Below are 26807 nucleotides of genomic sequence, written 5' to 3' on the forward strand. Positions count from 1 at the left end.
CTCTCTCTGTGTTTACTGAACAAACCACGTCCGCCCAGCAGGGCAGCCTAATTTATTTATTTTATTTTATTTTTAAGTCTTATTTATTTATTTTTAGAGAGAGGGGAAGAGAGGGAGAAGAGGGAGAGAAACATCAATGAGAGAGAGAAACATTGATCGGCTGCCTCTCATACACGCCCTAACTGGGACCAAACCCAGGCATGTGCTGTGATGCGACAAACTTTCATTTTGTGAGATGACACCCAATGCACTGAGCCACACCCGTCAGGAGGGGGGCAGCCTAATTTAAACTGCCTCTTTGCAATTTGATTTGCTTTTAAAACACCCTGTTCGGGGCCACGTGTTCCTTTACCTGGAAGCAGTCAACAGTAATCCACACTCAACAAGGGACCACTTCTGAAGGTCAACAGAAAACTTTCCCACCCCTAGCATCTCTGTGAGCTTCCGTGGAACTAGCTACCGAGGGGCAAAGTGGATCTGAAGAGAGGAGACTGGGGACTCCTGGACCCACACCTCCCCTGTCCCCCCTCCAGCCCTTTCTGTCCCCCTCTAGAGCATCACAGCCACGTGGAAACTCATGGGGAACATTTGGGGCTTTTTATAATCTTTATTTGTTAGCAGTTCAGGCTATTTTTTTCCCATGCTGCAGGAGAAGCCAATGCCTCATGAAAAGTAGTGAAAAAAGAAAAAACAAGTCTATTTTGGGGTGATCAGCCTCCTCCAAGCTCCTCCCTTGCAGCTCTGCAGAGCTCCAGGAATGGGCCTGCCCTCTCTCAGGCCCGCAGCATGCTTGAAGTGAAGGTGCTGAGCCCTGGACATGATGTGGCAAGGGGTGCATTTTTGCCCCGCTCTTGTCACTTTTTGGCTTATAAAACAGGGCAGAAGTTACACCATCTAAATTCTTTCTTCTGCAGGCCTGCCTGGTGGCGGTTTCCAAAGTCTCCTTCCTATCCTAAGAAACTAACACCCTGGGAGACTGGGGGTGGACCTTGCATTTCTCCCATGGCATTAGTGGTGGTGGTATTTGCAGCTCTTTACACACATAAATGCTCCCGTTTTTCTGCTGAAGGAATAGCTGCTTCAAAGTTGCAATATATGGAGTACATGGAGGCCTCAGCCAGCTGTGGCTCTCCAGAGGCAAGGAGCATGGGTGAGTGGGCAGAGGGTCTGCATGCTCACATGTATACCCGTAGAGGCTCTGCCCAGATCAGATTGGGAGTAGATTCTTCAGTTCCGGCCCTGGGTGGCCCTGCCAGCCTACAGTGTGCCTGTAGTAGGTCTGCAAGGGACTGGCTGGGCTTCGAGGATCCCAAGCAGAATTCTCCTTTGTGTTTCTTTCACTGTCTCACCCTGTTTGTTCATTTCTTCAGGAGACCCAGTGGGCACCAGGGCCGAAGTGGGCATAGATTTTTCCAACCCTACCAGTTAGACTCTCAAAAATATGCCCCTTCACCCCAGTTTTGCTCATGTGCTCTGTGCCATCTGCTCTCCATATGCGGCCCAGCTAGTACAGGCACAAATGGGGTTGGGCCCCGCTTTATGTCTAAGAGGGGGAGTAGGCATAAGACTTAAAAGGATCACACAATCTCTGGTTTCAGCCCTTGAAGGCGCCATGAGAAAATTGTTTAGCCAGCTCCTATCTTTGGGCAAGTAATATTGTTATCTCTAACAGAAGCTCAGAGAGGCTAAGTTCCTTGCCCAAAATCACACAGCCAGTTCTTGGTGGCTGCTACTAGGAGGGCTGCTACTGCCCACATCTCTGCCCACTCCAGGGACTCTTCTTCCCTTGGCTTTCTTCTGTCTTGTCACCATCCTGCTCCTTGGGGGTTGTGACAGAGATGCCTTCCATTACCCTTTAATGACCCAGTGCCAACTGCTTCCAGAAGTGCCTGGCTGGCCTTTCCAAGCCTGTCCTTGATTATTCCCTATCTCTCCTAAAATTCTATAATTTTCTTTGGCTGAATTGGTCCCAGTATTGTGACTGACCATTTAAGGAAACTGCAGTTAGGGATGATTGCAGAATTAGATTCTCTCTCTGCATCCCCCCCACCCCTAAATACTTCCTGCTTCCATTCTCAGCCTTGGCAGCCATCAGCTGATAACTTTGCTGAGTCCCAGTCAGGGTTAGGAGCTGCTCTAATGGAAAGGATGGCCAATGAAATACAGGCCTCTCATGCTAGGAACCCATATTAGATGTCAGTACTGGAATGACCTTGGAGGTCGCCTGACCTTGTACATGAGAAAGCTGTGGCTCAGAGAGGAGAGGGCAACAGCAGACCCTCCATATCACCCTGCCCAGGCTCTGTAGCTTCAGCTTCACTGGAGAGGACACTCCAGCGTCATCGCAAGATGTCGATTTAACACGGGAGGAGACAGATACCGTGTCACTCCCGAGTCGGACTGCATAGCCATTCTCGGCGGTGCAGATAGACTCTTAAGAAGCTACACCATCGTCTCTCGAGACGGACGGCTGCTGACAAGAGAGGAGAGGGAGTTGTCCAACATCACACAGAAGGAGGACAGAATCCAGGCCTCCTGATGGACAATGGACCACTTTCTAAGTCACCAAGCCAGTTTAGAACATGCAGATGCCCCCACAGCATGGCATGCACCATGGCCCCAGTTCTTGCCTCCCCAGTAGCCCTTTGACGCCCTGGGGTGGCCTCTGTCTCAGCCCCCAGGGTAGGTGTCTCAGCCCTTTGGGCCTGGACAGCAGGAACCGTGTTCTTGCTCTGAGTAAGACCCTTAGCTTGGGCTGACCAACCTGGTTGTGCCTCATTCCTTCTCCCACTGCCTTTTCCTGCCCTGTCCAACTCTCTTCAGCCCAGCGCAACCATGAGCCTAGAAGGAGCATGGGGCAACGGCAAACTGAACAAAAGTCCAGTATAGTCTGGGGAAGACCTCTCTGGAAAACATGTGAAGAGCCACTAGGTTGTATCAACTCCCTCCCCACCGAGTTTCCCACTTCAAACTTTCATTCATCCATCAAGCATTTATTGAGCACCTATTAAGTGCCTGTTGCCAGATCAGCAAGAAGGCTACTCTTTCGAATAAACATAGTCTCTTCCCCTAAAGAGTTCTCAGTACTGTGAGAGAAAGAGAGAGACGCAGTGATAGACTAGTGTGACTGGTATTATTAGGGGAACACAGAAGAAGGGCAGGGAATGCAGACTTTTTAGGGGATATTCATGGAAGGCTTCCTGGAGGAAGTGACATCGAGGCTTAGACTTGAAGGATGAGTAAGCATTATGCAGGTACAGGAGATGGGAAGAAGAAGAGTGTTCAGGCTGCAGAAACTGTTTAAGCAAGGGCCCAGGAGATCCCACCCCCTTGTGGAGAACTGGCCATGCCCCTGAGTCCTGGGTATGGAGGCTGAGAGACTCCCAGCTTTCCAGATTCGACTCCTTCCTCCCGCTGGGTCTCAGCATGTTGCAATGCCTCTGCCTTTGCTCTCTGCTGGTTCTGAACTTTGCTCCAAGAGAAGGGTGACAATGCCACGTGCCCCAGACTCTGCACACTGGGGGAGGGGAAGGGCTCACGTCACAAGGCCTGTGGGGTGGGCTTTGCAGAGGCTCAGTGTTTTGAGAGGGGCAGAGAGAAGGGAGGTTAGGAGCCTGCAAATAGTTGAAGGGCTGGAACTGCCCATGAAGCAACCAGAACAGGCAAGTTAGAGGAGGGCACAGGAGCCTCGGCTGGCGCTGGGGAGGGGCCTATGGAGCCCCAGGGACAGGAGGGCTTGTTGGCACTGGCTGACAGCCTGCTGCATGAGCACTTTCCTGAGAACCAGGATGGAGAGTTCTTCCCCTGGACTAGGCCTCTGGGTCACTGACTTCAGGAAAATGGCAGCTACATGATATCCTTGAGGAGGATGGTAATGGAGATAGATGGAGGGGGTGCATTTTAGGGACATGTTCAAGGAGTTTACATCACTGGAAAGGAGTCACAAGACGGCTTTGGTGAGGAAAGAGAAATTAGGGGAGGCGAGAGACTGAAATCCTGCTTTCAAGCTGCCAGTAGCCCCTCAGACTGCAGCCACACATTGGCCCCCCTCCTGCACCCACCCCTGGGGTGAGCAAGGCAGGCCATGGCAGAGCATTGTCTAGGCCCACCAGTGGAAGGGCAGAGCAGAAACTCAGCTAGCTAGTGGGAGAATCAACTGCTGATTCTGATGTGCTCCAAAGAAATGGGCAAGGGGGCTGGTGCATGGGTGTGCACACGCATGTGCAAAGCAGACTAAACGAGGAGGCAGAGAGAGAAAGAGGCCAGGAATCTTTCTGGAAAAGCCTCCCACCAGGCCTAACTTGAGAAGTAACCTAAAGCAAGGGAAACAGGCTCTGTGGGGGATGGGGGGCTTTAGGGGGGTGCATGGTGAGGGAGAGTGAGGGAGCTGTCTGTGCTGTGAAACATGCTGAAGGCTGGGAGGTGGGGACTGGGCCGCTGGCAACTCCATGATTACTGGCGAGGAACCCAGGCTTGGGGAATGTCCCTGTTTTGCAGGTTATGGCATTGGAGGATTAGACAAAGATTAAACAAATGTGGTAGGCAAGTCCCTGGCCCAGAAGCCAAGATCCTGAGTAGCCGGGAGGGGTGAGTTAGCTGAAGGCCAGGGCTAGGTAGGAAGAAGGCCTGGCATCAGCTATCATCAAGGTGGAGGCGAAGGGCTGGAGCTTGCTGGCGGTCTGCCTCTCACAACAAGAACTTTTGACTGCCCTGGTGTGGGGAAAAAGCTGGGAGCTGGGGTGGAGATCCCAGTCACTGAGCTGAGAGTGAGAAATTACAGGCGGGTCCTCGCAGACTGGCATGAGGGAGAGATGTGTAGAGGCCCCAGGCAGCCCAGGGTGGACCATGGATGCAACGACTCCACAGTGAAAAAGCCTTGAGGATCATGGGGATGGGGAGGGGAGAAATAGTTTTAGAGGAGGAGGGGACTTTGAGGGACTATGACGATGGGAGAGGCTGAGCGGGAATGCCTGAGAGGTGATGTAATCTGAAAGGACTGCAGACAGGCTGAAAGGGGATTGTGGGCAGAAAGCAGGGCTGGGAATCCAGGTGACTCCCCGGCAGCAGAGCCCTTGGCTCTGCCTGAGACAGTTTACAGAATGTGAGCAGGGGTGCGACTTTACTTGGCCAGCCCTATACCTTTGACCACAGCCCAGCCTGGTTGGGCAGTGCGGTTTTCCAGACTGAGCGAGCTGGCTTTTTCTACAAGGAGGGAAAGGCCCTGCCTCTGGAGCTGCAGGCCCGGTTGTCCCATGACTTTGGGTAGAGGACTTTCCATTTTGCTGTTTGTGCTGTACTGGGGCTGTGCTTGCTCCCTGGACATGTGAAAGGTCAGAACAATAGGCTGGCACTTGAGCTGGCTGAGGGGAACAGGGTGTTGGTGGAAGAGGCTCTGCTAACCCTCCCCCCACACTATCATGCAAAGAAGTGATTTCTGGCACACAGGGGATGGGTCGAGGCTCTTCAACACCAAACACGTGGCAAGAACATACCTGTATGTGTTTTAGTTTCTCTCCGAAGAATGTATTCCAGACAGTATTTTCTGTTTTATAGAGAGTCAGTCCTAGCTAGAAGTGTGAAGTAGCACGCCCTTGTCCACCTCTTCTTCAGCTCTAGGGAGGCTCAAAAGAAGGTGGGGGAGGCATCCTTCACCATTCCAGCACTTAGAGAATGTGTACCAGGCCAGAAAGCACGTTCATCATGCACACCTTCATGGGCAACTTCCAGTTACATGCATTCATAGATGGGGAGCATGCTTCCGACAATGCAAAATTTATTTTTTATTTGGCTTTTGGGGGAAAGGGCAATGGATTTCTCTTCCCAATCATATTTTGCATAAACTAGTATTAGAGTGGATGTGCATTCTTGGGGCACAAGTTGTATATGTGATGGATCGGTTAAGTGAAAGGCACGTCACTCCGGGCTTTAAAAATTGCCCCGAGGTAATCTACAACATGGATAAAATCAGACTGAGCTGACTACTGTAATCACTAGCCTTGCACGTGTTAACTTCCTTTGAGCACCGCTCATAGTACAGATGTCATCTCTTACAACCGCTCTGTTTTACAGAGGAGTAAATTGAGACAGAGCCTACTGATGAACTCCAGGGGGCAATGGGATAGGGGTGGAATGGAAGTGGAAACGGCTGGAGAGGAGGGAGGGAGAGACGGCTTAGATGGGAAACTGGTGCAGGTGGCACCACGACCTCACTAAGGGCCACGGCAATGTGAAGCATAGGCTGCCGCCGCAAGGGTGGTGTTGGAGAGAGGAAGACCCTCGTGGCCGGGAAAACTCCCATATCGCGCAGAGAAACGCTGTTTCCCTCTCTCCACGGGCAAGTAGTGGAGGCCTAGGTTTAAGAGACAAGGTAAAAATGTCAAGTTTCCTTCTCCTAAGCCGCCTCCTTTCCAGGGCTGACTAGGGTGCATCTCGGAGTTGTCAGCTTCCCGGAGGGAAGGGGCAAACCCGTCTGAGTCCAACGAGGTTTTGCGCCTCACCAGTTAGAGCGACGCAACCCAGAGAAGGTGGCGAGCCGAGACACCCGGGCCTCGTGCCTCTGGGAGGGGAAACCAAGGGAGTGAGCGACGCCATGGGGCGGGGCCGGGGCGGGACCGCCGGAACTCCCAATCCCCTTCTTTCCCCGCCCCTTCCCCGCCCCCCAGGCTCCTTTCTACCAACGGTGCGCCGCGGTGGGCGGTGCCCGTTACGCAGCAGTCTGGTGCAATTCATCAATTCCCCCCTCTCCGTTTTCTCTCTCTCTTTTTTTCCCCTTTCCATTTTTTTGTGAATGAAAGAAGGAGGTCGCGAGCGGTCTTGGGGACTGCAGCGCTAGGCGTCTAGGCAGCAGCGCCTTCGGAGCAGGCCCAGCCTAGCAGCGGCGGCCTCGCCTCTGTCTCTGCTTCTGTGCACCGCCTCCAGCCTGCGCAGCCCAGTACCCGCGGCGACCGCGCGGCCCAGCCACCCGAGGTCGGAGCGGCCGCGCGCAGCCCGGCTCCGGCGCGCCTCCATGACATTGGGCGCCCGGGGCACGGGGAGATGCTGATCCGGAAGAGGCGATGGCTGCAGTGGCGCGCGCGCGGCCGCTCCCGGCCCGCCGTCCTACCTGGGCTGCTCTGTGGGAGTTTCTGATCTAACGCGCCGGGTCCGGAGCCTGTAGCAGCAGAAGCAGCAACAGAAGCAGCAGCTCGGCGGCGCCGGCATCGTCCTAACTTGCATTAGCGGAGTGACTCCGGACATTTCACTAAAATGAGCGTGCTTAGCAGGAAGAGATGTGTTCCTTACACTAGAAATCACCCCGTCACATGTAGTGGTGTAAGTAAATTATTAATTTCTATTATGGCCGGGTTGCAGGCAGCCTCTGGGAATGCGCCGCTTCGCCCTACTTCGCCCTCCCGATCCTGTCTGCGCCCCTCCTTACTTCCCCTCGGCTCCCACTCTTCTCCGGGCTATAGTTTCAGCTGCTGGGATCCCAGGAGGCAGGGGACTAATCTTCTCCGGGTTTTTCTAGGGAAAGGAAGATGACTTGATTGCCTTGGCGTGTCGAGGCCCTGCCCCTTCCCTCTTTAACATTATTTTATTTTTATTTTGTGTGCGTGCAGAGCAGTGTGTCAGAAACAAAGATCCAGAGTAGTTGAAATGTTTCCGTTAAACACCAATGGGATTTTGGTGCTTTGCTTGTCGTTCCAGAGGTGTTTCAACCCACTCCATTGCAGGCTGTGCATCTGAGTCCTGGCAAACTACTGGGCAAAATCCTTAGCGTTGGTTGTTGGTATCTGAGAAGGCTTAGTCTGTGTTAGGCTTGCATTTTTGTTCTAATGATCATTCAAGATTCCTTTGGGCCTTGCTGTCCACTGGATCTTCTGGGGAGTTCATTTCTCCACCTTCCTCCATACTACAGTGTCCGCAACTCTGGTGAGAGCCTCTAATTTGAAGGCCACCCTCTCTGTTCATCTCTTCCTGATCCATCCTTCCCATCTATCCTTTATTTTTACCTTCATATTCAGCATATTCCTCCCTTTTGCATTTTGTAAGATGCGGGTGTGGGATATTGGTTGCTAGGAGACAAGCCAGGCTCCTAGGGAGATTCTGTTTCCTTGACAACCAGACTGGGGCAGCCACAGATGAACAAGCCTCCTATCAGCTGTGGGAGGGAACGGGGGGCTTTTCTGGGCTCTGCTAAAGAGTGTGTAGGTAGGGGTGTGGGGGTGGGACTGGGAGCCGGTGAGGGTTGTAGCTAATCTGAGCACAAAGAGCTAGGAGAGCAGTGAGGGAACAGGGATCATGGGACAGGGTAGGGAGGGAGCATCTAGTGACTCTGGGGTCACGGAGGGAGAGGAGTGAATCGTGGGTTGTGATGCCCAGGCCAGGGTGGCAAGGAAGCCATAGTTTATGGAGGTTACTCAGGAGCGTGAGAAGGCATGGGGAGGAGGCCATTGTGCAGAAAAGTCCAGAGTCATTGAAGGAGAGAGTGCCAAAAGGGAAGGGGAAGTTGAGAAGGTTATTGAGTGGATTCTAACATCGTACAATGATACAGTAAAGCAGCAATACTTTAGAGCAAACATTACATTATTGTTGGGTTGGCATGCTATCTCCAGTACAGGATCTTTGTTTGAGACAGACCTGATGAGACTAAGAGTTCTGCTGGCTTAATTGGGCCAGGCTGTATCTTCAAGAGTGGTATAATTACACATATAGATCCATAATCTAGCATTATATAATCCTATATTACATAAGAAGGCAAGGACCTCCTTTCAGCCCAGCCTGTCTTGGCACGAATTCACCACAATTCAGGAGACTTTCTTACAAAGTCCTCATACCCATTTTCCAGAAGGGCAGACTGACACCCAGAGAAGTGAAGTGATTTGCCCTTTCCTAAATATGACAATGAAGTTTACCAGTCAGGCAGCTGGACAGGGGTGGAGGGGGTAAGAACGGTGAAAATGGGGAGGAAGAGGAAGGATGGGGAGGGGCCATCCAGTCTGAGCAGTACCCAGCAAGTCTGGTTTCTAAACTCACTGGATTCTGTGCTGCTTTCCTACTTACCCCTAAGGATGCATAAGGCAATTTAAACTCAAGTGCTTCTGACTCTCAATTTCATATTCTGTGATGAGTACATTACCTTTCCTTTGCAAATGGTGAGGATCTTTATTGTCCTGGTGGTTGAAAGGGTAAATCAAGTCTCAAGGCGACGGATACAAAGTTTGAACAAAAAGCAGGAACATGACCTGGTAGCCGCAACATCGGCGCCACCTTATGAAACCACATCACCTTGCTTATTCACTTGTGCGTGAGTGTTTTAATCATAAACGTGCTGCTCTTGCACCAGCAATGTTCTGTTCTCTGGCATCCTCCCCACCATCAGGATGCTCCTGGACAGAAGAACTGATGCTCCTTCTCCGTGCCTCCTTATCACCCCCCCCTTCTGCCTGCCACAGAATCTAAATTTGAGAAAGAAGTTCTGTTGGCTAGTGGGTTTTAGAATAAAGATTGCCCGCTGGGAGAGTGAGGAGGGGTGGAGGAAAGAGAGGAATGATGCAGATCGTTACTCTGGAAACAGAGGAGGGACCTGCATGGAGACCCTTGTTGTTCCGGGTCCAGATCCTGTAAAATTCCAAGACGGAGGAGGCACTTGTCTCATTGAGAAGTCCTTGCTGCACTTTTTGCTTAGGTTGCTGAGATGCATCCACTTGCGCAAATCCCAGTTGCCATCGTTACTTGGATACTTCGGCTCTGCATTCCTGCATGCTGGCATCCAGTTACAGCCTGCCAGGAACCGAGATGCTCTGTTGCTGCTGGTGGCCTGGCTTTCAGGCTGGATGGCTCAGCAGCGAGGACACCTGGGTAGCCTCCAGGACCCCTCTGAGCTCAGCCTTCCTTGACCTAGGAAGGGTTTCTCCAGGTTGCTCCAGCCCCCAGCGGACTTTGTGCACACAGCACATGTCAGCAAGGGCAGGCCAATGACCCTGGCCAAACAATGGTCTAATAATAATGCCTCCTAATAATGCCTGCCTTGCCACAGCATCCGAGAAGGTGGATGCTGGCAGAGGGATTGCCAGCGGAAGCCCCCTCAAGCCAAGGCCCCCTCCTGGTGACAGCTTTTTAAACACTGGCCTGACATTTTGATTATAGAAGGTCCTTCTGTTTGTTTATTTGAGCCTTCCCTCTCCAAGGGCAGACAAACCACTTCCTTTCAGCCTAGCACAGAAGGAAACTGAGGCAAGCTTTTGTGCACAAATGCAGGCCCGTTTCTGTCCCTGTGCTCCCTACCCCCAGCCACCCCATTCCCCTCACAGCCAGTTTAGGGAGCATGCTTGTAGGAGTGTCAGGTGTCTGGGGCTACCAGCCAGCCTGCGAGCCCTCCTCCCTGGGAAGGGCAGGTGTAAAAGATGGGTGAGTGGCTCACTGCGCCTGGGCTGGCTGCAGGCTGCTGGGAGGCAGGTCTGGGGAGGGGATGGCAAGGGTTAGGGGTTACCCCATGTGCATCTCCAAGCTGGGCCTGCAGCTGAGTGGGCCAGCCACCCCGGCCACATGACAGACCTAGAGGAGGGAGGAGAGGCCAGTGGGCTGCCAGGTGCATCCAGAAGCCTCCCCACCCAGAGAACTCTGGCATTGCCATAGAGGGGGCTGGGGGCTTGGAAATCCACCACTGGAGCAGGAGAGATGCAAAGGTGGAGGCCAGGAGAGCTGCCTCCCAGCTCTGACAAGTCCATTAAATTTTAAAGGGGTCCTGCCCTTGGGCATGCTGGGAAGGGGTGAGGACCTGGCCCTGCCTCTGCTGCTCTCAGCTGTCTGTTCTGCTGCCACAGCCCTGCTGGCGATAGGGGAGCGGATGATGAGTGAGCTTCCCAGGCAGACGCTTCTCTCGCTGGGAGGGAGGGGACAGGCCCTGGGTAGCAGGCTCCATCTGTGGGTCTCTCACGGGCCTCGGCTTCCTCCACCCAGAAGCCCAGTGGCAGCCGGAGGGAAGCAAGTGGTCCATCAGGTGGAAAGGCTCCCCTCAGCCTGAATGGGCTCCTGACTCTTTGGGCCTCTGTGGAGCTACTGCCTAGAAAGCTGCCCACTCTCTTCTCCTGCCCTCTGCTCAAACACTGGAAGCCGGGGTGGCGGGGTGGGGGTGGGGTGGCCCGGCCCCCTGGGAGCTGGTGTGTGGCCCTCTGGACCACTTCTCTCCTCTCCCCCAGGCTCCGATGAATGGATTCTGACATGGATTATGAAAGGCCAAACGTCGAGACCATCAAGTGCGTGGTGGTGGGGGACAACGCCGTGGGCAAGACCAGGCTCATCTGCGCCCGGGCCTGCAATGCCACCCTCACCCAGTACCAGCTGCTGGCCACCCACGTGCCCACGGTGTGGGCCATCGACCAGTATCGGGTGTGTCAGGAGGTAAAGTGGCAGGACCCCTGGGCCGGGGTCCACACCATGCCTCTGGGCCTCTTCCCAAACCGATGCTTGGGGTTTCTAACTCTGGTCTGCGTTGATCTCAGGAAGCCCTCTGGGGGTAGGGTGGGGCAGCTGCAGAGGAAGGAGCCCCTGGAGAGAGGGCTGAGGCCCGCCCAGTGGGTGGATGTTTTGCACTGCTGACCTGATCCCTGGGGGCACAGTGTCTTGTGCAGTCCCGGTCCCAGTAATGGGGAGCACTACAGGTTGTGTGTGTTGGGGGGAGGGGTTGGAGATGAGAGCTGAGAGGAGGAAAGAAGTTGCTGGCTAATACCAAAAGGTCAGAGGCCAACAGGTGATTTGCAGGTAAAGCTGGAAACAAGGGCGAGCTTGCTGAGGGCTCCCTTCCACACCCGTGCCGGCTGCCCTCTTAGTCTCCTTCCTCCTGCCAGCTTGGAGGTTGCCCTTGTTACTGAGTCTATACAACAAAGGCACCTGGAAAGAAGGGTTGTGCTCCCTCTGACCCCCCATGCCCTATGCTGCCTGGGACCCTCAAGGGTAAGCTGGTACCACCCTGAGCTGACATGCAGGGGCCCCAAGAACTCCTGCCTTTGAGTCCTACTGCATTCTCCCTGCCCCCACAGGTTCTGGAACGCTCCCGGGATGTGGTAGATGATGTCAGCGTCTCCCTGCGCCTCTGGGACACCTTTGGAGACCACCACAAAGACCGTCGCTTTGCTTATGGGAGGTAGGAAAGCCTCTGATACCTCAAGGGAGCCAAGGGGTGGGTTTCCCCAGCTTTCCCAGGGAACAGAGTAACCCTTGAGATATTGAAACTGGTAGGAAGGAATAGAGCAGGCAGGACTGGCGGATCCTCACTGGGCAGGCATCCAGGAGGTGAGAGGAACGGGTTTGCAGTCAGGAGGCCATTTCAGTCCTGGCTCTGCCGCAACTAGCTCTGACTTCAGGCAGTTAGGAGAACTGTTCCAAGATGATTTTCCTCAGCCTTGGGATGGTAAAAATGCTCATTTCTAACAGGATAGCCATGAGGTCAAAACAAGAGTCTTTGGAAGTTCTAAAATGCTAAATTAGAGGTGCACAAGTTAGAGGTACTATTACTGTACATTTTGGGTAAGATCATGAGAGCGGAGCACAGGACAGATGTCGGACTGTTGGGTAGGGGTAGGTGGGTCTGCCCCGTGCTCCCTCGTTCCAGCGGCAAGTAACCTACTCCTAACTCTCTGCACCTAACCTCACTCTCCCCCACTCCCCCAGGTCTGATGTGGTGGTCCTGTGCTTCTCCATTGCCAACCCTAACTCACTCCACCATGTCAAGACCATGTGGTACCCAGAGATCAAGCACTTCTGCCCCCGAGCACCTGTCATCCTGGTGGGCTGCCAGCTGGACCTGCGCTACGCCGACCTGGAGGCTGTCAATAGGGCCAGGCGACCCTTGGCTAGGTAGGGAAACTGATGCCTAGGAAAGGTCAAGGGAGGAGGCAGCGAGAGGGGTATGTGTCTTCGGAGCTCCTGCTCAGCCCTGAGGGACCTCCCATAACCTTTCACCTCTCCCTGCATTTGAAGCAAGTGCACATAGGGAACCAATGAGAGTGCTCAGTCTTTCCTTGACTCCACCTGTCTCATCCATTCATCCATCTATTCATACATCTGTTCCACACTGTGTAGGCCATACTGGACTCAGCAGCATGAGGAGAGGAGGAGAGAGGCAGCCTTTGCATGGAAGGGGTTTATAATCTTGCTGGGAGATAAACTTAATAGGTGAACATGTTAACAGCCAGTGTGGAAAATTGCATGCTGGCTGCCAGAGAACTAGTTAGTGCTAACACTGCTTTGAGCTGGAAAAATCACCAGGGCCTGACAAATACAAAAGGCTTCCTGGAAGAAGAGGGGATTGGAGGTAGGCCTTGAAGGACTGGTAGGATTCAGTCAGACAAAGGAGGGAGGGCAGAGGTTCGCTGGAATTAAGCAGGGAGGGAGTGGGGCCAGGGTCATGGATGCCCCCCTCTCCCCTGAGCCTGGTGAAGAGCAGGCAGGCCCTAGTGAGGCGCCTCTCCCTGCTGCCTATTCTTCCCTAGCAACATGACCTTTGCTTTGCCCTCTTGAATGCCCAGGCCCATCAAGCCCAATGAGATCCTTCCCCCAGAGAAGGGTCGGGAGGTGGCCAAGGAGCTAGGCATCCCGTACTACGAGACCAGCGTGGTGGCCCAGTTCGGCGTCAAGGATGTCTTCGACAATGCCATCCGTGCAGCGCTCATCTCCCGCCGCCACCTGCAGTTCTGGAAGTCCCACCTCCGCAACGTGCAGCGGCCTCTGCTACAGGCACCCTTCCTGCCCCCCAAGCCCCCTCCCCCCATCATCGTGGTGCCCGATCCCCCCTCCAGCAGTGAGGAGTGCCCCGCCCATCTCCTGGAGGACCCGCTGTGCGCGGATGTCATCCTGGTGCTGCAGGAGCGGGTGCGCATCTTTGCCCACAAGATCTACCTCTCCACCTCCTCCTCCAAGTTCTACGACCTGTTCCTCATGGACCTGAGTGAGGGGGAGCTGGGGGACCCCTCAGGGCCAGGGGGCCCCCGCCCAGAGGACCACCGGGCTCACCCTGATCACCACCACCACCATCACCATGGCCGGGACTTCCTGCTCCGGGCCGCCAGCTTTGACGTGTGCGAGAGCGTGGAGGACGGTGGGGGCTCCGGCCCCGCTGGGCTCCGGGCCTCAACCAGCGACGGGATCTTACGGGGCAACGGATCCGGGTACCTGCCCGGGAGGGGTCGCGTGCTTTCTTCCTGGAGCCGAGCTTTCTTGAGCATCCAGGAGGAGATGGCAGAAGATCCGCTGACCTACAAATCCAGACTGATGGTGGTGGTAAAAATGGACAATTCCATCCAGCCAGGGCCCTTCCGGGCTGTTCTCAAGTACCTGTACACTGGGGAGCTGGATGAGAAGGAGCGGGACCTCATGCACATCGCCCACATTGCGGAGCTGCTCGAGGTCTTCGACCTCCGCATGATGGTGGCAAACATTCTCAACAACGAGGCCTTCATGAACCAGGAGATCACCAAGGCCTTCCACGTCCGCCGGACCAACCGGGTTAAGGAGTGCTTGGCAAAGGGCACCTTCTCAGGTAGGGAGGGTGCTAGCTAGGAACTCGCAGTGGGGCGGTGGGGCGTGCCCTCCCGGTAGCCCTTGGAGGAGCCCGGGTTGGTCTGATTAGCACGTGTCCTGGTGATGTGTTGGCTCTGCCCAGAGCCTGCGGGTGTGCCACAGAGTGCCTCCCAGCTCGGGACTTCCGAAGGCAGCGTGCTGTCTGGCACACTGTTGACCCTTGGGGTGGGTGGTCCCACCTTCTTTCACCTCACCCTCGCGTGATGCCTCATCTCCCCCTGGACAGATGTGACCTTCATCCTGGATGACGGCACCATCAGCGCCCACAAGCCCCTGTTGATTTCTAGCTGCGACTGGATGGCTGCCATGTTTGGGGGGCCCTTTGTGGAAAGCTCCACCAGGGAGGTAAGGCGAGGCGGGGGGGGAGAGGGGCCTACACTCTGTGCCTTTGTGGCATCTGTCATTTCACGGTGCTTTCTTCAGCTTGTCCTGGGAGCTAAGTGCTGAGTGATGGGCCTCGGGGAAGTCTGTGAGATGGTTCCCACAGCCGAGGGTTTTACAGTGCACTAGGGCAGGGAGTTAGAGTCCCATCCTTAACCTTAAAGTTTAGAAAGCGCTTTCTGTACATTATCTCTTATCATCTCACGCGTGATTCCTAGACGCGACCTCGCTTTCCCACTTCATACCTAAGGGAAGCGAGGTCCTGAAAAGTTCATGACTTCTGCAAGTTGTGTAAGTAGAAAGAAGAGGCTGGGACTTGAACTTAGGACCTCCGATTCCTTGGCTCCGGACATTGTACCTTGCTTTCTCCCTGGCACGTGTGAAACAACTAGAAAAATGTTCAGTGTGTCCCGGGCTGCACCCATTGCTGATGCATGGTGGACATGACAACAGATCAGGAGGAAATTGCCATTGAAAAGATACCTGTTATACTCACAGATCTAATAGAGAGGGCACACACAGCGAGGGTGAGGGGAGCACAGGCAGAGGCACCAGGGTGCACCAGGAGTCAGGGAGCAGGGGCAGCTGTGGGCAACAGCCTGATTGTGGTTTCCTTGGGAAGGAAGGGGAGAGCGAGGCAGGGGGAGGTTCTAGATTGGTTGTTGTGAATAATTTCAGCAGGCTCTGGGGCAGAGGCATGGTCTCCAGTCATCTGGTACCTGGGTAATTAGGGAGGGGGATAGTGGCTAGGAGTGAGAGTTGATGAAGGAGCTGGTGGGGGTGTGGGTTCTGGATTGGCTGGTTTGCATACAGAAGGTGTGCTCTCAGGAGACCCTTTACTGTCCCTAGCAGTTGGTACCCTGGGAGGGTACCCCAGGGTACACCGCCCCCCTCCCCCCCAGGGTCAGCAAGCCAACAGCTGTTCAAAGTATCGAAATACAGAAAGTAAAAAGAAATGCTTCATATAGTCACCTTTCCCTTTACTCACCCACTCCAACTCCCCTTAGGCACAGAGAGTGGCAGCAGAGTTGGAAGGAACCTCTCATTGTGTCCTTAGAAATACTCTGAGTCTCTTCTCTCCTTTGCACTCTCCCAGCTAAGCGGAGTGGCCTGGGCCAGGCCCTTGGTGTTCTCCATGCTTTCTGAGCTTCTGTAACCCTAATTCTCCACACAGCCTTGCAGTGAGCCAGGTACCACTTTGTGCAGCTGCTTGAAGTGCTGAGTGTCCACACTCGGTTTTCCCAACTGGTGTGTGATGTCATGCGTGTGGGGACTAGGTCTTCCCTTCTGCCAAGTACCCTCAGCCAGTGCCCTTCCCTCAGTGAGTGCTCACCAAGTACCTGAATGAAAAACTGGGCCAGGAACGCTGCAGCCTAGTCCCCGCGTCCCGGAATAGGGCTCTCCTAGGATTTCTGGGAAGGAAGCCAATAGGGAAGAAAGGCTAAGGGGAGGGTTGGGATTTGTGTTGGGTCTTTGATCCCTGAGGCAGGAGTGGGACTAGGTTATGCTAAGTGGGAGACTAGGAACTCTCTGAAGCCCCAGGGGCAGGCCAGCCCTGAGCTCTTCTCAGTACTGCAGGAGCAGCTCAGAGCTCTGCAATTCCCAGCGCGGCCTGAGAGACCGGCGGCTAACGAGAAGGCAGCCTCGAAGCAGCACTGCTCTGAGGAGGTCCCAGAGGCCCCTAGCAGCAGCTCCCAGAAGCCAGCTGACGTTGGCTTGCTGATTCCGTAGCCCACTCGTGCCATCCCTGCAGGGCCGGGAGGGGCCAGGGTGTAGGTTCAGGTGACTGGAAGGACTCCTTCAAGCGTGCTTCCTACCAGAACATCTTCGGAAGGATCCCAGAGAAAATCTAGGGCTTTTTCAAAGCTGTTAGAGCCCTGCTCACTGGTGCTGCCAACCAACGGGCTCAGCGCAGCTTGTCTCTCTGGGAGACAGGCCTTCGGGGGACTTTTCCTCAGCAGGGACAAGGCCAGCACAGCGGTGGCTGCCTGTTCGGGAGGGGGGCCGCTGCGTGGGGCTTGTGGACCTTCCGTGCTTCTCTGAGCCAAGCGACCTTCCGTAGGGCGGACCTCACTGCGGCTGTGTCCCCTCCCCCGCACCCCCACAGGTGGCGTTACCTCACACGAGCAAGAGCTGCATGCGGGCCGTGCTGGAGTATCTGTACACGGGCATGTTCACCTCCAGCCCTGACCTGGACGACATGAAGCTCATTATCCTGGCTAACCGCCTCTGCCTGCCGCACCTGGTTGCCCTCACAGGTAAGCAACCCGAGCGCTCAGCCTGCCCTGCGGGGGACGTCAGGGCAGCCCCCAGGAGGGGTGACTTCTTTTGCCGCTAGCGCCAAGGGACCCGTCCATATATGAAGAAGCATGTGGATGCGTGTTGGAGGTTGAGCAAGGACAGAGGTGAGGAAGTGTGTGTGAGAGAGATGCTCCACGGAATCACCGGTAGGCCGTCTCCAAAGGTGATTTCAGCCCAACCAAGTGGTCTTCAGTCAATGACAGTGCCTGGTGTTCCTGTTGTCCTGGCTTCTTCACTCAGGCAAGCCTGAGAAGCCAGAAAGAACAGAACACAGTTCACGTAGCTACCCTTTGGTCCTCCTCCCCTCCTGCTTATTCCTTTCCTTTTTTGTTTTGTTTTGTCACGTAAATCCGCTTCATTTGTTGTTCTGTGGCCCTTTCCTTTTCCTCCTCCTTCTCTTCCACCTTCATTTTCTTTCTTTATCCAGAAACAGACAATGACACTGACCTGCCGCTCGTAATTCCTCAAAAGACTGAGAGCTGGAGCTCAGCTTTGAGAAGGGACCGACTTTGGGACCCTCAGGTGGAGCAGGGATGGAAGCAGGAGGGAAGGCAGGCCACTCGGTCCCCAGGGGCTGAGAGGGTCTGGAGCCAGCAATGCAGGCAGACAGCTGCTGCTGATGGTGTTGGAATTGGATTTGCATGGTGTTTGTGTTGGCATTGGTACCTCACTGGTGTTGGTATCAGGGTCATGTTCTTGGGCAGGTCGTTGGACAGGCAGAGAGCAGGGTGTGTGATACTAAGCTGAGGTTCCGTGTCAGCTGCTGGGCCCTGGGCAGATGATCAAGCTTGGGACTCAGGTATGAGGGAAACATCCGTCTTGTGATGAGAAATGGTTATAAGGTGGGGCTTGGCTGTAGGAGGAAGGAAGAAATCATTGATCAGAACTGAATGTTAAGGGCTGAGCCGCAGAGGGCATCCAGGGGCCCCAGGCAGAAGCAGGAGAGAGGCTTCTGAAGGTCACAGCCGTGACAATGCATCATCCTGCCGTCCGTTATCCTTGAGAAGTGGCGTGTCTTTCCTGAGCACATAAAGCTGCCCAAACTCTTGAACCAAGTAATTCAACTTTACAAATGACTCAAAGGAAAAAAAGTGTATAAAGATGCTTCTATAAGTCTGTTTCATTCTAGAAGGCAATCAGAGACAAGTCAAATAGGCACTATTGGTTAAGCACATGTGGATAATTTTTACAAGGTAGCCACTAAAAATGTTAAATGGCCCTGATGCACGAGAAGGCTCATAGAGAATAACGTTGAATGCTTTCCCCATGACATGGTCTATGAGTGCCAGGAAAGGTACCCAAACCTGCTGCACAGACCTTGTCAAGGACCAGCAGAAAGTGCCAGGTCTGCTCTAGTTGGTGATGCTTTCTGTTCTTTGAGATATGCTTTCTCTGAAGTTACAGTCAAGCTTAAAATTTCTTTGTTAAATATAACACAAATACACATATGTTCAGCTTAGAGAATTATTATTAAGCAAAACAATCCATATCGGTAGCTAGAGCCTCCTGGCTACACCAGAAGCCCTCCGCCGCCCCTCCCAGTCACGGCCTTCCCTCCTCCCAGGAGTTACCTCTCTGACTCTTACTCTTTTGGGGGGTACTTACTATGACCTCATTTCCTTGCTCTTAAACACTAGAGCATGCTGTTATTTTTTATATGCCTTTAGAGATAGGGGAGTAAGAGAGGGAGAGAAGCATCAACTGGTTGCCTCTCCTACATGCCCCAACCAAGGACTGAACCTGCAACCCAGGCATGTGCCCTGACAGGGAATTGAGTCGGTGACCTTTTGTTTTGCAGGACGATGCCCAAGCAATTGAGCCACGCTGGCCAGTCCTATTTATATACCTTTTAAGTTTTTTTTCATCTAAGGGTTCCTTGTTCATTGAAAATAATTTTATCCCTTTCAATTATTTGTTGGAAAAAACCCACTGATCTAGAAAAATCTAGATTTTAGCTTAGTGTACTTCTGTAATGCACCATATTTCCTATAAACTGGTTGTTGGATATAGAGGCTAGATTGCATTCACATTCAATTTTCTTTTGGTAAGACTACTTCATAGGTTATTTTGTTTTCATCAAGAAGCATAGATTGTCTGCTTTTCTCCTTGTGATGTTATCATCCATTGAGTATCATTGCCTATATCCATTAATTTATTAGGTGTTATGAAATGGTAATACTTCAGTTCATTCATTCCTTCTTTGTTTGTCTGTTGGAATACTTCTAAAAAGAGAAAAACTTCCCCTCACCTACTGTTTGGTTAACCACTGTTGTAATTCATATAGGAAAAGCAGGTGAATGCTTGATTCTTTCCTTTACCAGATTTCAAGATAAATTTGTTTCCTATCATCCTTTGAGGGTGACCAATTAGGTTTATTTTTATTTTTAAGTATTATTATGAATGCTTAGATTTGAACTCAGTCAGTTTCAAATATTTGCAATTATCCTTATTGAAGCTCAAATACTTCCTGACCCTCCAAGTTGGCTCCAGAGTCTGGTTTCTGGTTCTATGGAATGACAGGGTGTTCCAGGTTCATCTTGTTCACTCCCTGCCCCAACCTGGGCTCAGCCGGTTCTCTACCAAGTCCTGGTTTCTGACAGCTGCCGGTGGCATCTAAGGCTACCATCTGTGCACTGGAAATGCTCTGTGCTCCTGTGGTGCCTGTTCTGGTGACGTCTTTTCCGTGGACTGAGCTGGGAAATATATTTATATTTTTAAATATAAAATACCTCAGGAGTTTATACCAATACTGTTAAAATTCAGCATGGAAAGTGTTTTCTTCTTCAATATAAATGCTTTAACTTAAAATGCAACATTAGTACACAATTCGTTATAAATTTAAATGAATACAAACAACTAGGTTTAATCCATAGTTCTAAGCCATCGTTCTCAGCACACGCGAGACTTCAGACCCTCTCCTGGCAGTTCCAGTGGCCGATGGCATCCTGGGCTTGCACCCTGCGTGTCTCAACTGTTTGGTCCAGCATGTGCAGCTTGGAAAAATTCTCCTAAATGATGCTAATATTCTCCTTCACTTTTCACCCTACAGTGCTAGGGAGGTCTTGCTCTCCTGCCAGTTTCCTCACTGACGGGAGCAGACTTGAATCGCCTGTGGCCTTTCCGGGGTCTGTGGGGACTTGCCCTTGGCCTTGATTTCTCCTTGCCCTGCAGCAGGTCCTCGGGGTGGGGGGTGGGGGGCGGGCGGCAGCACATGTCCACTCATACAGTTCTTACAGCGATTCTTGGCATGTGTGTCACAGAGCAGTACACAGTGACCGGGCTGATGGAAGCAACTCAGATGATGGTGGACATCGATGGGGACGTCCTTGTGTTCCTGGAACTGGCTCAGGTAGGAGGCCAGGGGAAGCCATATCTCTACCGGTCTCAACTCTGGGCTCTGTCTGCCCATTGACAGCAAATGCGGAGGGGCATGGAGGTGGTAGGTGGGAAGGAAACCCATTGTCAGACCAAGTTCCCTGACTGGGTAGAGTCCCTCTCAGCCTCCAGGCCAGAGGATATACCCTGACTTGCCCAGAGGAGAGGCTAGGGGGGATGGGACTGAGACATCAGGCAACCCTGGGGTCAGAGAGCAGGCCCCAACTCAGGTGTAGATGAGGTTGCTGCCTGCCTGAGGTCATTTAAGGAACACTGAGGACTTCCCATCCAGAATTAATTGCCCACCTCCTAATTCCCATACACAATAGCAAAATCTCCCACACCGCCCTGAGGGTGTCAGAAGTTCTACCATTAAAGAGGAGTTTAGGGAGGTAGAGAACGTCAGGTTCAAGGCTTGCAGACACACCTGGGAAAGCCGGCTCTAGGTCTAGTCGTCCACCTCTTAGAGTGGACTGACTGCTTTGGCCCTGATGAGAAGGGAAGAACATCCCCTGGGTAAGATCTGAGGGGGGCAGCCACAGTAGGAAGCCACCATGGAGGGCTAGGGATTTTCACGGGTGCCGGCACAGGACAAAGGTGAGGGGTGAAGGTGCTGGCGCCAAGACCCAGGCCGATGGAGCTCCAGCGGGCAGCAGTTGGAGCTGTGTGTGCTGACCCTGCCCTGCCGTGTCCCCAGTTCCACTGCGCGTACCAGTTGGCGGACTGGTGTCTCCACCACATCTGCACCAACTACAACAATGTGTGCCGCAAGTTCCCCCGAGACATGAAGGCCATGTCCACAGGTGAGCATCCCCGCAGGACCTGCTGGTCACCCCCTTCACACTGAAGGGGCCTCAGCTTGGGTCCAAATCTCCAATCTGACCCCAGGACACCTGGAAGTGTCCAAAGATCCTTGGGCCTAACTTGCCCTTGCAGGTGGGAAGTAGCCTGCAGAGGTGCATCCAGCCAAGATGGGCCCGAGCAACACGCTGGCCTTGGGGGCAGGGTGGCTGGGGACTGTGGCAACTCCCTCCACCTCTCTGGGCTTCAGTCCTTCCCAGATATAAAGAGGGTATTGGACTAGAGCAGCGGTTCTCAACCTGTGGGTCGCGACCCCTTTGGGGGTCGAATGACCCTTTCACAGGGGTTGGAAAACACATATAATTACATATTGTTTTTGTGATTAATCACTATGCTTTAATTATGTTCAATTTGTAACAATGAAAATACATCCTGCATATCAGATATTTACATTATGATTCATAACAGTAGCAAAATGACAGTTATAAAGTAGCAACAAAAATAATTTTATGGTTGGTGGTCACCACAACATGAGGAACTGTATTAAAGGGCCGCAGCATTAGGAAGGTTGAGAACCACTGGACTAGAGATGTTTTTTCAGACTTTTTGGACAGGACTCTGCAATAAGAACTACAATTTTACATTGTACCCATACAGTACCCATACAGAAAAATACATAAGTTGTTTTCAGTGCTGCTCATGAGCTGCCTACACTGTTCCATGACCTCGGCATGGGCACAAGTCACAGCCTCTGAGCTCCCTGTGGCTCTGCCTCTGCTTAATTAATGCGTCATGTCTGGGGGCCCAGCAGCAGTTGCATGGGCACCGGGAGAGGTGCCCTGGCCTCCCGGAGCTCTGCCACTCTGTCCTTGAGGTTGTCACTGGGCACCCTCCACTCTGCTGAGACCCTCCCTCCTCCCTGCTGCCTACCTGTCACTGTCCCCTACCCATTCTCTCACCCTATTCCCTCCTTTCCATCCTTCAGCATTTTCTTTCTAAAGCACAGCACCGATCACATCACTTTCCTGGTTCCAAACTTCGTGTGGCTCCCACGCCTTTCTGAATCAGTCCAGACCCCTCCGCCTAGCCCTATCCGGGTGGAGCCCCCCTGCTCTCCTGCAGCCCTGGGTGCCCTTCCACTCAGAACCTCAGCTCTGACAGAGACCGCCCCACCCCGACCACACACACCTGCTCTGTCCTCATTCTTTGTCTCCCATTGAGACATTCCCAGTGGGGCTTTCTTTAGGGAGCTCTGCAGCCAGACTCAGGGCTCTGTGAAGGCAGGGGCTTACCCTGTGGCCCCGGGGGCTGGGATGTGCTCCTGCCTGACAAGAGGCCCGCTGCTGGTCCCTGAGGCATTGGCTAGGGGTGGGTGTCCCTGGGCACCCTCCTGTCCCAGCGCTCCTCTCGCCCCTCCCACCTGCCTTCTCACCAAGCCCCCTGTGTTCTGCTCCAGAAAACCAGGAGTATTTTGAGAAGCACCGGTGGCCACCTGTGTGGTACCTGAAGGAGGAAGATCACTACCAGCGGGCCCGAAAGGAGCGCGAGAAGGAGGACTATCTCCACCTGAAACGGCAGCCGAAGCGGCGGTGGCTGTTCTGGAACAGTCCCTCCTCACCGTCCTCTTCTGCGGCCTCCTCGTCGTCCCCGTCTTCCTCCTCGGCGGTGGTCTGAGATGCTGCCACCCTCTTCTGACCCTGCTGCTGTTGTGCCCACCTGCCCTTGCCCCTCTGCTCTCTGCATCGCCCCCTCCACCTTCCAGGGACAAGGGGACCTGCGTAACCAGGACCCTGAGGGCGGAGCTGTTCTCACCAGCCGACATAGCTCAGCAAAAGAGCTGCGTCTTGTGGATCAGAGCCTGGACCCCTTCAGAGGGGCCCCGTTCTAAAGCAGGGCTGGGGGCAGCTCCTGGGAGGCGGGAGCAGGAAAGAGCTGAGAGTACTGGCATCTCGTCTCTGGAGAGCCCTAGTCAGAGGGAGAACTCCCAGCTGTGGGCAGCTGCGGCCGGCGGAGGCAGCCCCCCCCCCGCCCCCCCAGGGAGTGGCAGTGTGCAGGGAGGGTCCTGCCTCTCATGGCCATGATTTTCCACCGATGGACTAGAGGGCTGCACATATTTTGTGGGCACTTCCACTTGGGGCCTACGCAGATCCTCACTGGAAAGTCAGGGTAGACATTAAGCCTTCAGAAACTGGGGGAGGCTTGCGCTAGGCATCCCGGGCCAGCGGCATCCAGGCCTGGCCAGAGGGCGGTCGGGTTCCGTCAGAGCCCCGGCCTAGGAGCAGGGCCTCCTGGTGCGATGAGAAACTTCTCCCCCTCTTCCCCTTCACCACTCTGAGGTGGGACCGGAGGAAACAGCTGGCACAGCGAGGGAGAGAAGGTGGGGTGATGGCCCGGGGTGCAGCAATCCTCCGTTCATCTGAGCTCTGCTCCTGCCTCTAGGTAGCACAGCTTCTTATGGGGCGGGACAACATTAGCAAAAGAAAAAAAAAGCAACAAAATCACAAACTGAAACACTCGAGCCTCTTATCCCCTCCAAGGAAGAACAGGGAAAATAGCCTGTATGCTGATGGCTTACATTTTTATCAAGCCCAGCAGGGCCCCCACGTGGATGAGACAAAGGTTCAGATTATAGAAAGGATGCGGTCACCTGTGACTGAGGAGTCCCTGGCCTGCTGGCAGGTGGGGGGACAGGGGGTAGCACAGGTCCCATGCCTTCAGCCTGCCGGCATTGAGGTTCTGGGACGGGGAGGGGCAGGAAGGGGTGGTCCTGGGGTTCGAACACGTCATTCGATGGTTCCTGTTGCCCATTGTGAGAATCAGGTTATTCTGTTCACCTTCAGTGTGACCCCACAGGGTGGGACTGTTGGAGGAAGGATAGGGGTAGGGGTTAAGGGTCAGGAAGAAACTCACTGACTTGGGAATAGGAATCTCAGTGAGGAAGGATCATAGGACAGGATCTTACTTGGTGCTGGTTTGGGATGAAAGGGAAGGAGGCTGGAGACTTGAGCAGGAGCAGTCTCACAGTCGTAGGGAGAAGAGGCAGGATGGGGACAGCAGCCTGCAGCCGACAGAAGGGCTGGGCCACTGTGGACCCTCTGCTGTCTCTAATCCTGATCCTATTTACTCCCACAGCCTTTTTGCATTTGAAAGACAAGAGTCCCTCTGATGAGGGCAGAGTGGGAGACCCTTAGCTCCTGGGCTCAGAGCTGTGGAGTCACCTGGCCTGAGAAGGAGGGACTGGCCTTAGGTCTTAGAGCCCAGGCGTGGGTTCCACCACCCAGTCAAGCTCTGGGTCTGGGATAGAGCAAACCGAGAAACAAAGGAAACCTCTGTAACGAGTTCGTAGTGCCAAGACCTAGAGATCTGAGGTTAAGCCCTCATCAACAGGAGACGCAGGAGGTGGCAGGGGCCCGTGCTGTCTGAACTCCAGACTCCAAGACCGCGGCTGTGTTCCCCTCCAAAGTCCTCCAGGGCTGCTGTGCGTACGCCTGGCCTGTGCTGCCCTCTACTGGCCGCCAGCCTCCCTTCGCTGGGCTTACAGTCCATGCCTCAGGGAAGGCGGGTCAGGGTGGGGGTTTGCCAGGTCAGGTGGGAGCAGTTCTGCACCCAGCCTTTGCTCTGGGGAAGGAAACAGGAAGAGCCACAGGAACTCTAGGTGAGAGGGAGCCCAGGCCTAAAAGTCCAAGGGGCAGGGAATGGGTGTCCGTAAGCTCAGGGCTGAGGCACCTGGCCAACTGATGAGCATGCAGAAAGGCCAGTGGGGAGAGGAAGTGAAGGTGGCCCAGGAGGTGCAGGAAGCCCAAGAGAGAGAGGCCACATATCCACCCCAGCAACCAGAGCCGCCTCGCCCTTCAGGGACCCTGACTGCTCCATCAGAGCTGGGTGGCCCCAGGCAGGAGCTCAGTAGGCCCAGGTGTAACCTGGGGAGGCTGTGAGGGGCCAGGCCAGGCCTGGGGTCCCTCTCCCAGGAGGAAGGGAATGAAGGAGAGGGAGTGGGGAGGGACTATAATTCCGGTCCCCCTCGAGCCTGACACTTGGAAATCCAGTCATCCGGAGCAAGCCTGAAGAGATCATGGGAGAGAGGAAGGAGCAAGTCCCCCAGCAAGAATACACAGCCTTGTACTCATGTCACTCAGGGCTGTTCCAGAGAATGGGAGGATGGGGGGGAAAAAAACCACACACCTCTTTTTATATAAGGTTTCATATTTAATTTGGTCATGAATTCATAAATACATGAGTATTTTGTACCTAATGGCTTTCCTTGCATTGCTTATTAACGACAAACTTCAAAGGCAGCACCTTCCACTGGAGAGAAGCATGAGAAGACACCCAACCACCAATGAAACGCTTGTAAGTGCCTATTGTGTGCCAGGTGCTGTCTGGACTGAATGTAAACAAACAAGAACTTCATACTCAGGAGGCTGACCTTTTAATGAACAAACATGACAAACACTGATAAGGCTAGTGCTTTAGATGAGCACTCCAGTTCTCTGAAACCTGATTGAGGAAAAGTCATTCACATCTTCAACTGAAGACACAAGGGCAGGCAGGAAACACCTGTGTCCCAGGAAGGGGCGGGGCCTCAGGGTGGGACCTCAGAAGGAAGTGGGAGAGGTGTACGCACACCTTTGAGACTGAAAAGCCCCAAAGCTCTGAGAATTGCTACCTCCATCACAGGATCCTAATGTGACTGGAATGAAAGTATTTTAAAAAGAGAAAATAATACAAGAACAAAACTGAGTATCAGTCATTGTAGGCCCAGTTCTCACAGTATTTAAGATCTGTTTGCATTTTGTGCAGAAGTCAGACATTGACAGCGGCACTAAGCTCCTCATACAGGGAAGATGTATTCCAAAAAAAGGCAGTTCTGGGCCTCAGATTCACAGACAACTAGAATTGCGATGGCCCAAAATTATAAACCAACATCTCTGGTAAACACATATGCAAAAACCCTCAACAAAATATGAGCAAACTGAATATAATACATTAAATAATTGTACACCATGATCAAGTGGGATTTACTCCAGGCACACAAAAGTGGCTCCATGCACACAAACCCATCAGTGTGATGCACCACATCCACAAAATGAAGGATGAGAATCATATCGCATCTCAATAGGTGCAGAAAAGTATTGGACAATATGTAACACCCATTTATGATAAAACTTTCAACGAAGCAGGTAGAGGAGAACACATCCCAACATAATAAAGGCCATATATGACAAGTCCAGCAAACATCATACTCAATGGTGAAAAGCTGAGAGCGTTCCTTCTAAGAACTGGAACGGGGGAAGGGTCTGAAAAAAAAAAAAAAAAAAAGAACTGGAACAAGGATACCAACTCTCATCACTTCTATTAGTGTACTATAGGAAGTCTTAGCCAGAGCAATT

At 53.3% G+C, this 26807-nt stretch overlaps 1 protein-coding gene across 1 annotated transcript; it reads left to right on the top strand.

Annotated features, from left to right (window-relative positions):
* The first annotated feature begins 6750 nt into the window (after window positions 1–6750).
* On the top strand, window positions 6751–23358 carry RHOBTB2 (Rho related BTB domain containing 2). Its single transcript, XM_090290144.1, has 10 exons — window positions 6751–7311; window positions 11181–11382; window positions 12021–12124; window positions 12652–12837; window positions 13509–14518; window positions 14786–14904; window positions 17048–17198; window positions 20502–20590; window positions 21314–21419; window positions 22874–23358. The coding sequence occupies exons 2-10, from the start codon at window positions 11191–11193 to the stop codon at window positions 23089–23091; spliced, it is 2175 nt and encodes a 724-aa protein (XP_090146270.1). The 5' UTR covers window positions 6751–7311; window positions 11181–11190; the 3' UTR covers window positions 23092–23358.
* Window positions 23359–26807: the final 3449 nt, after the last annotated feature.

The sequence above is a fragment of the Furipterus horrens genome, unplaced genomic scaffold (genome assembly GCF_987537825.1).
Source record: "Furipterus horrens unplaced genomic scaffold, mFurHor1.1.pri manual_scaffold_10, whole genome shotgun sequence".
Lineage (NCBI taxonomy): Eukaryota > Metazoa > Chordata > Mammalia > Chiroptera > Furipteridae > Furipterus > Furipterus horrens.

What these genes read in the sequence shown, in the direction of transcription:
- RHOBTB2 (XM_090290144.1), top strand. Translation starts at nt 11,191, where the DNA reads ATGGATTCTGACATGGATTATGAAAGGCCAAACGTCGAGACCATCAAG. An exon ending in GCCAGGCGACCCTTGGCTAG is followed by an intron (nt 12,838 to 13,508) that starts GTAGGGAAACTG and finishes TTGAATGCCCAG; the next exon opens with GCCCATCAAGCCCAATGAGA. An exon ending in GCACCTGGTTGCCCTCACAG is followed by an intron (nt 17,199 to 20,501) that starts GTAAGCAACCCG and finishes TGTGTGTCACAG; the next exon opens with AGCAGTACACAGTGACCGGG.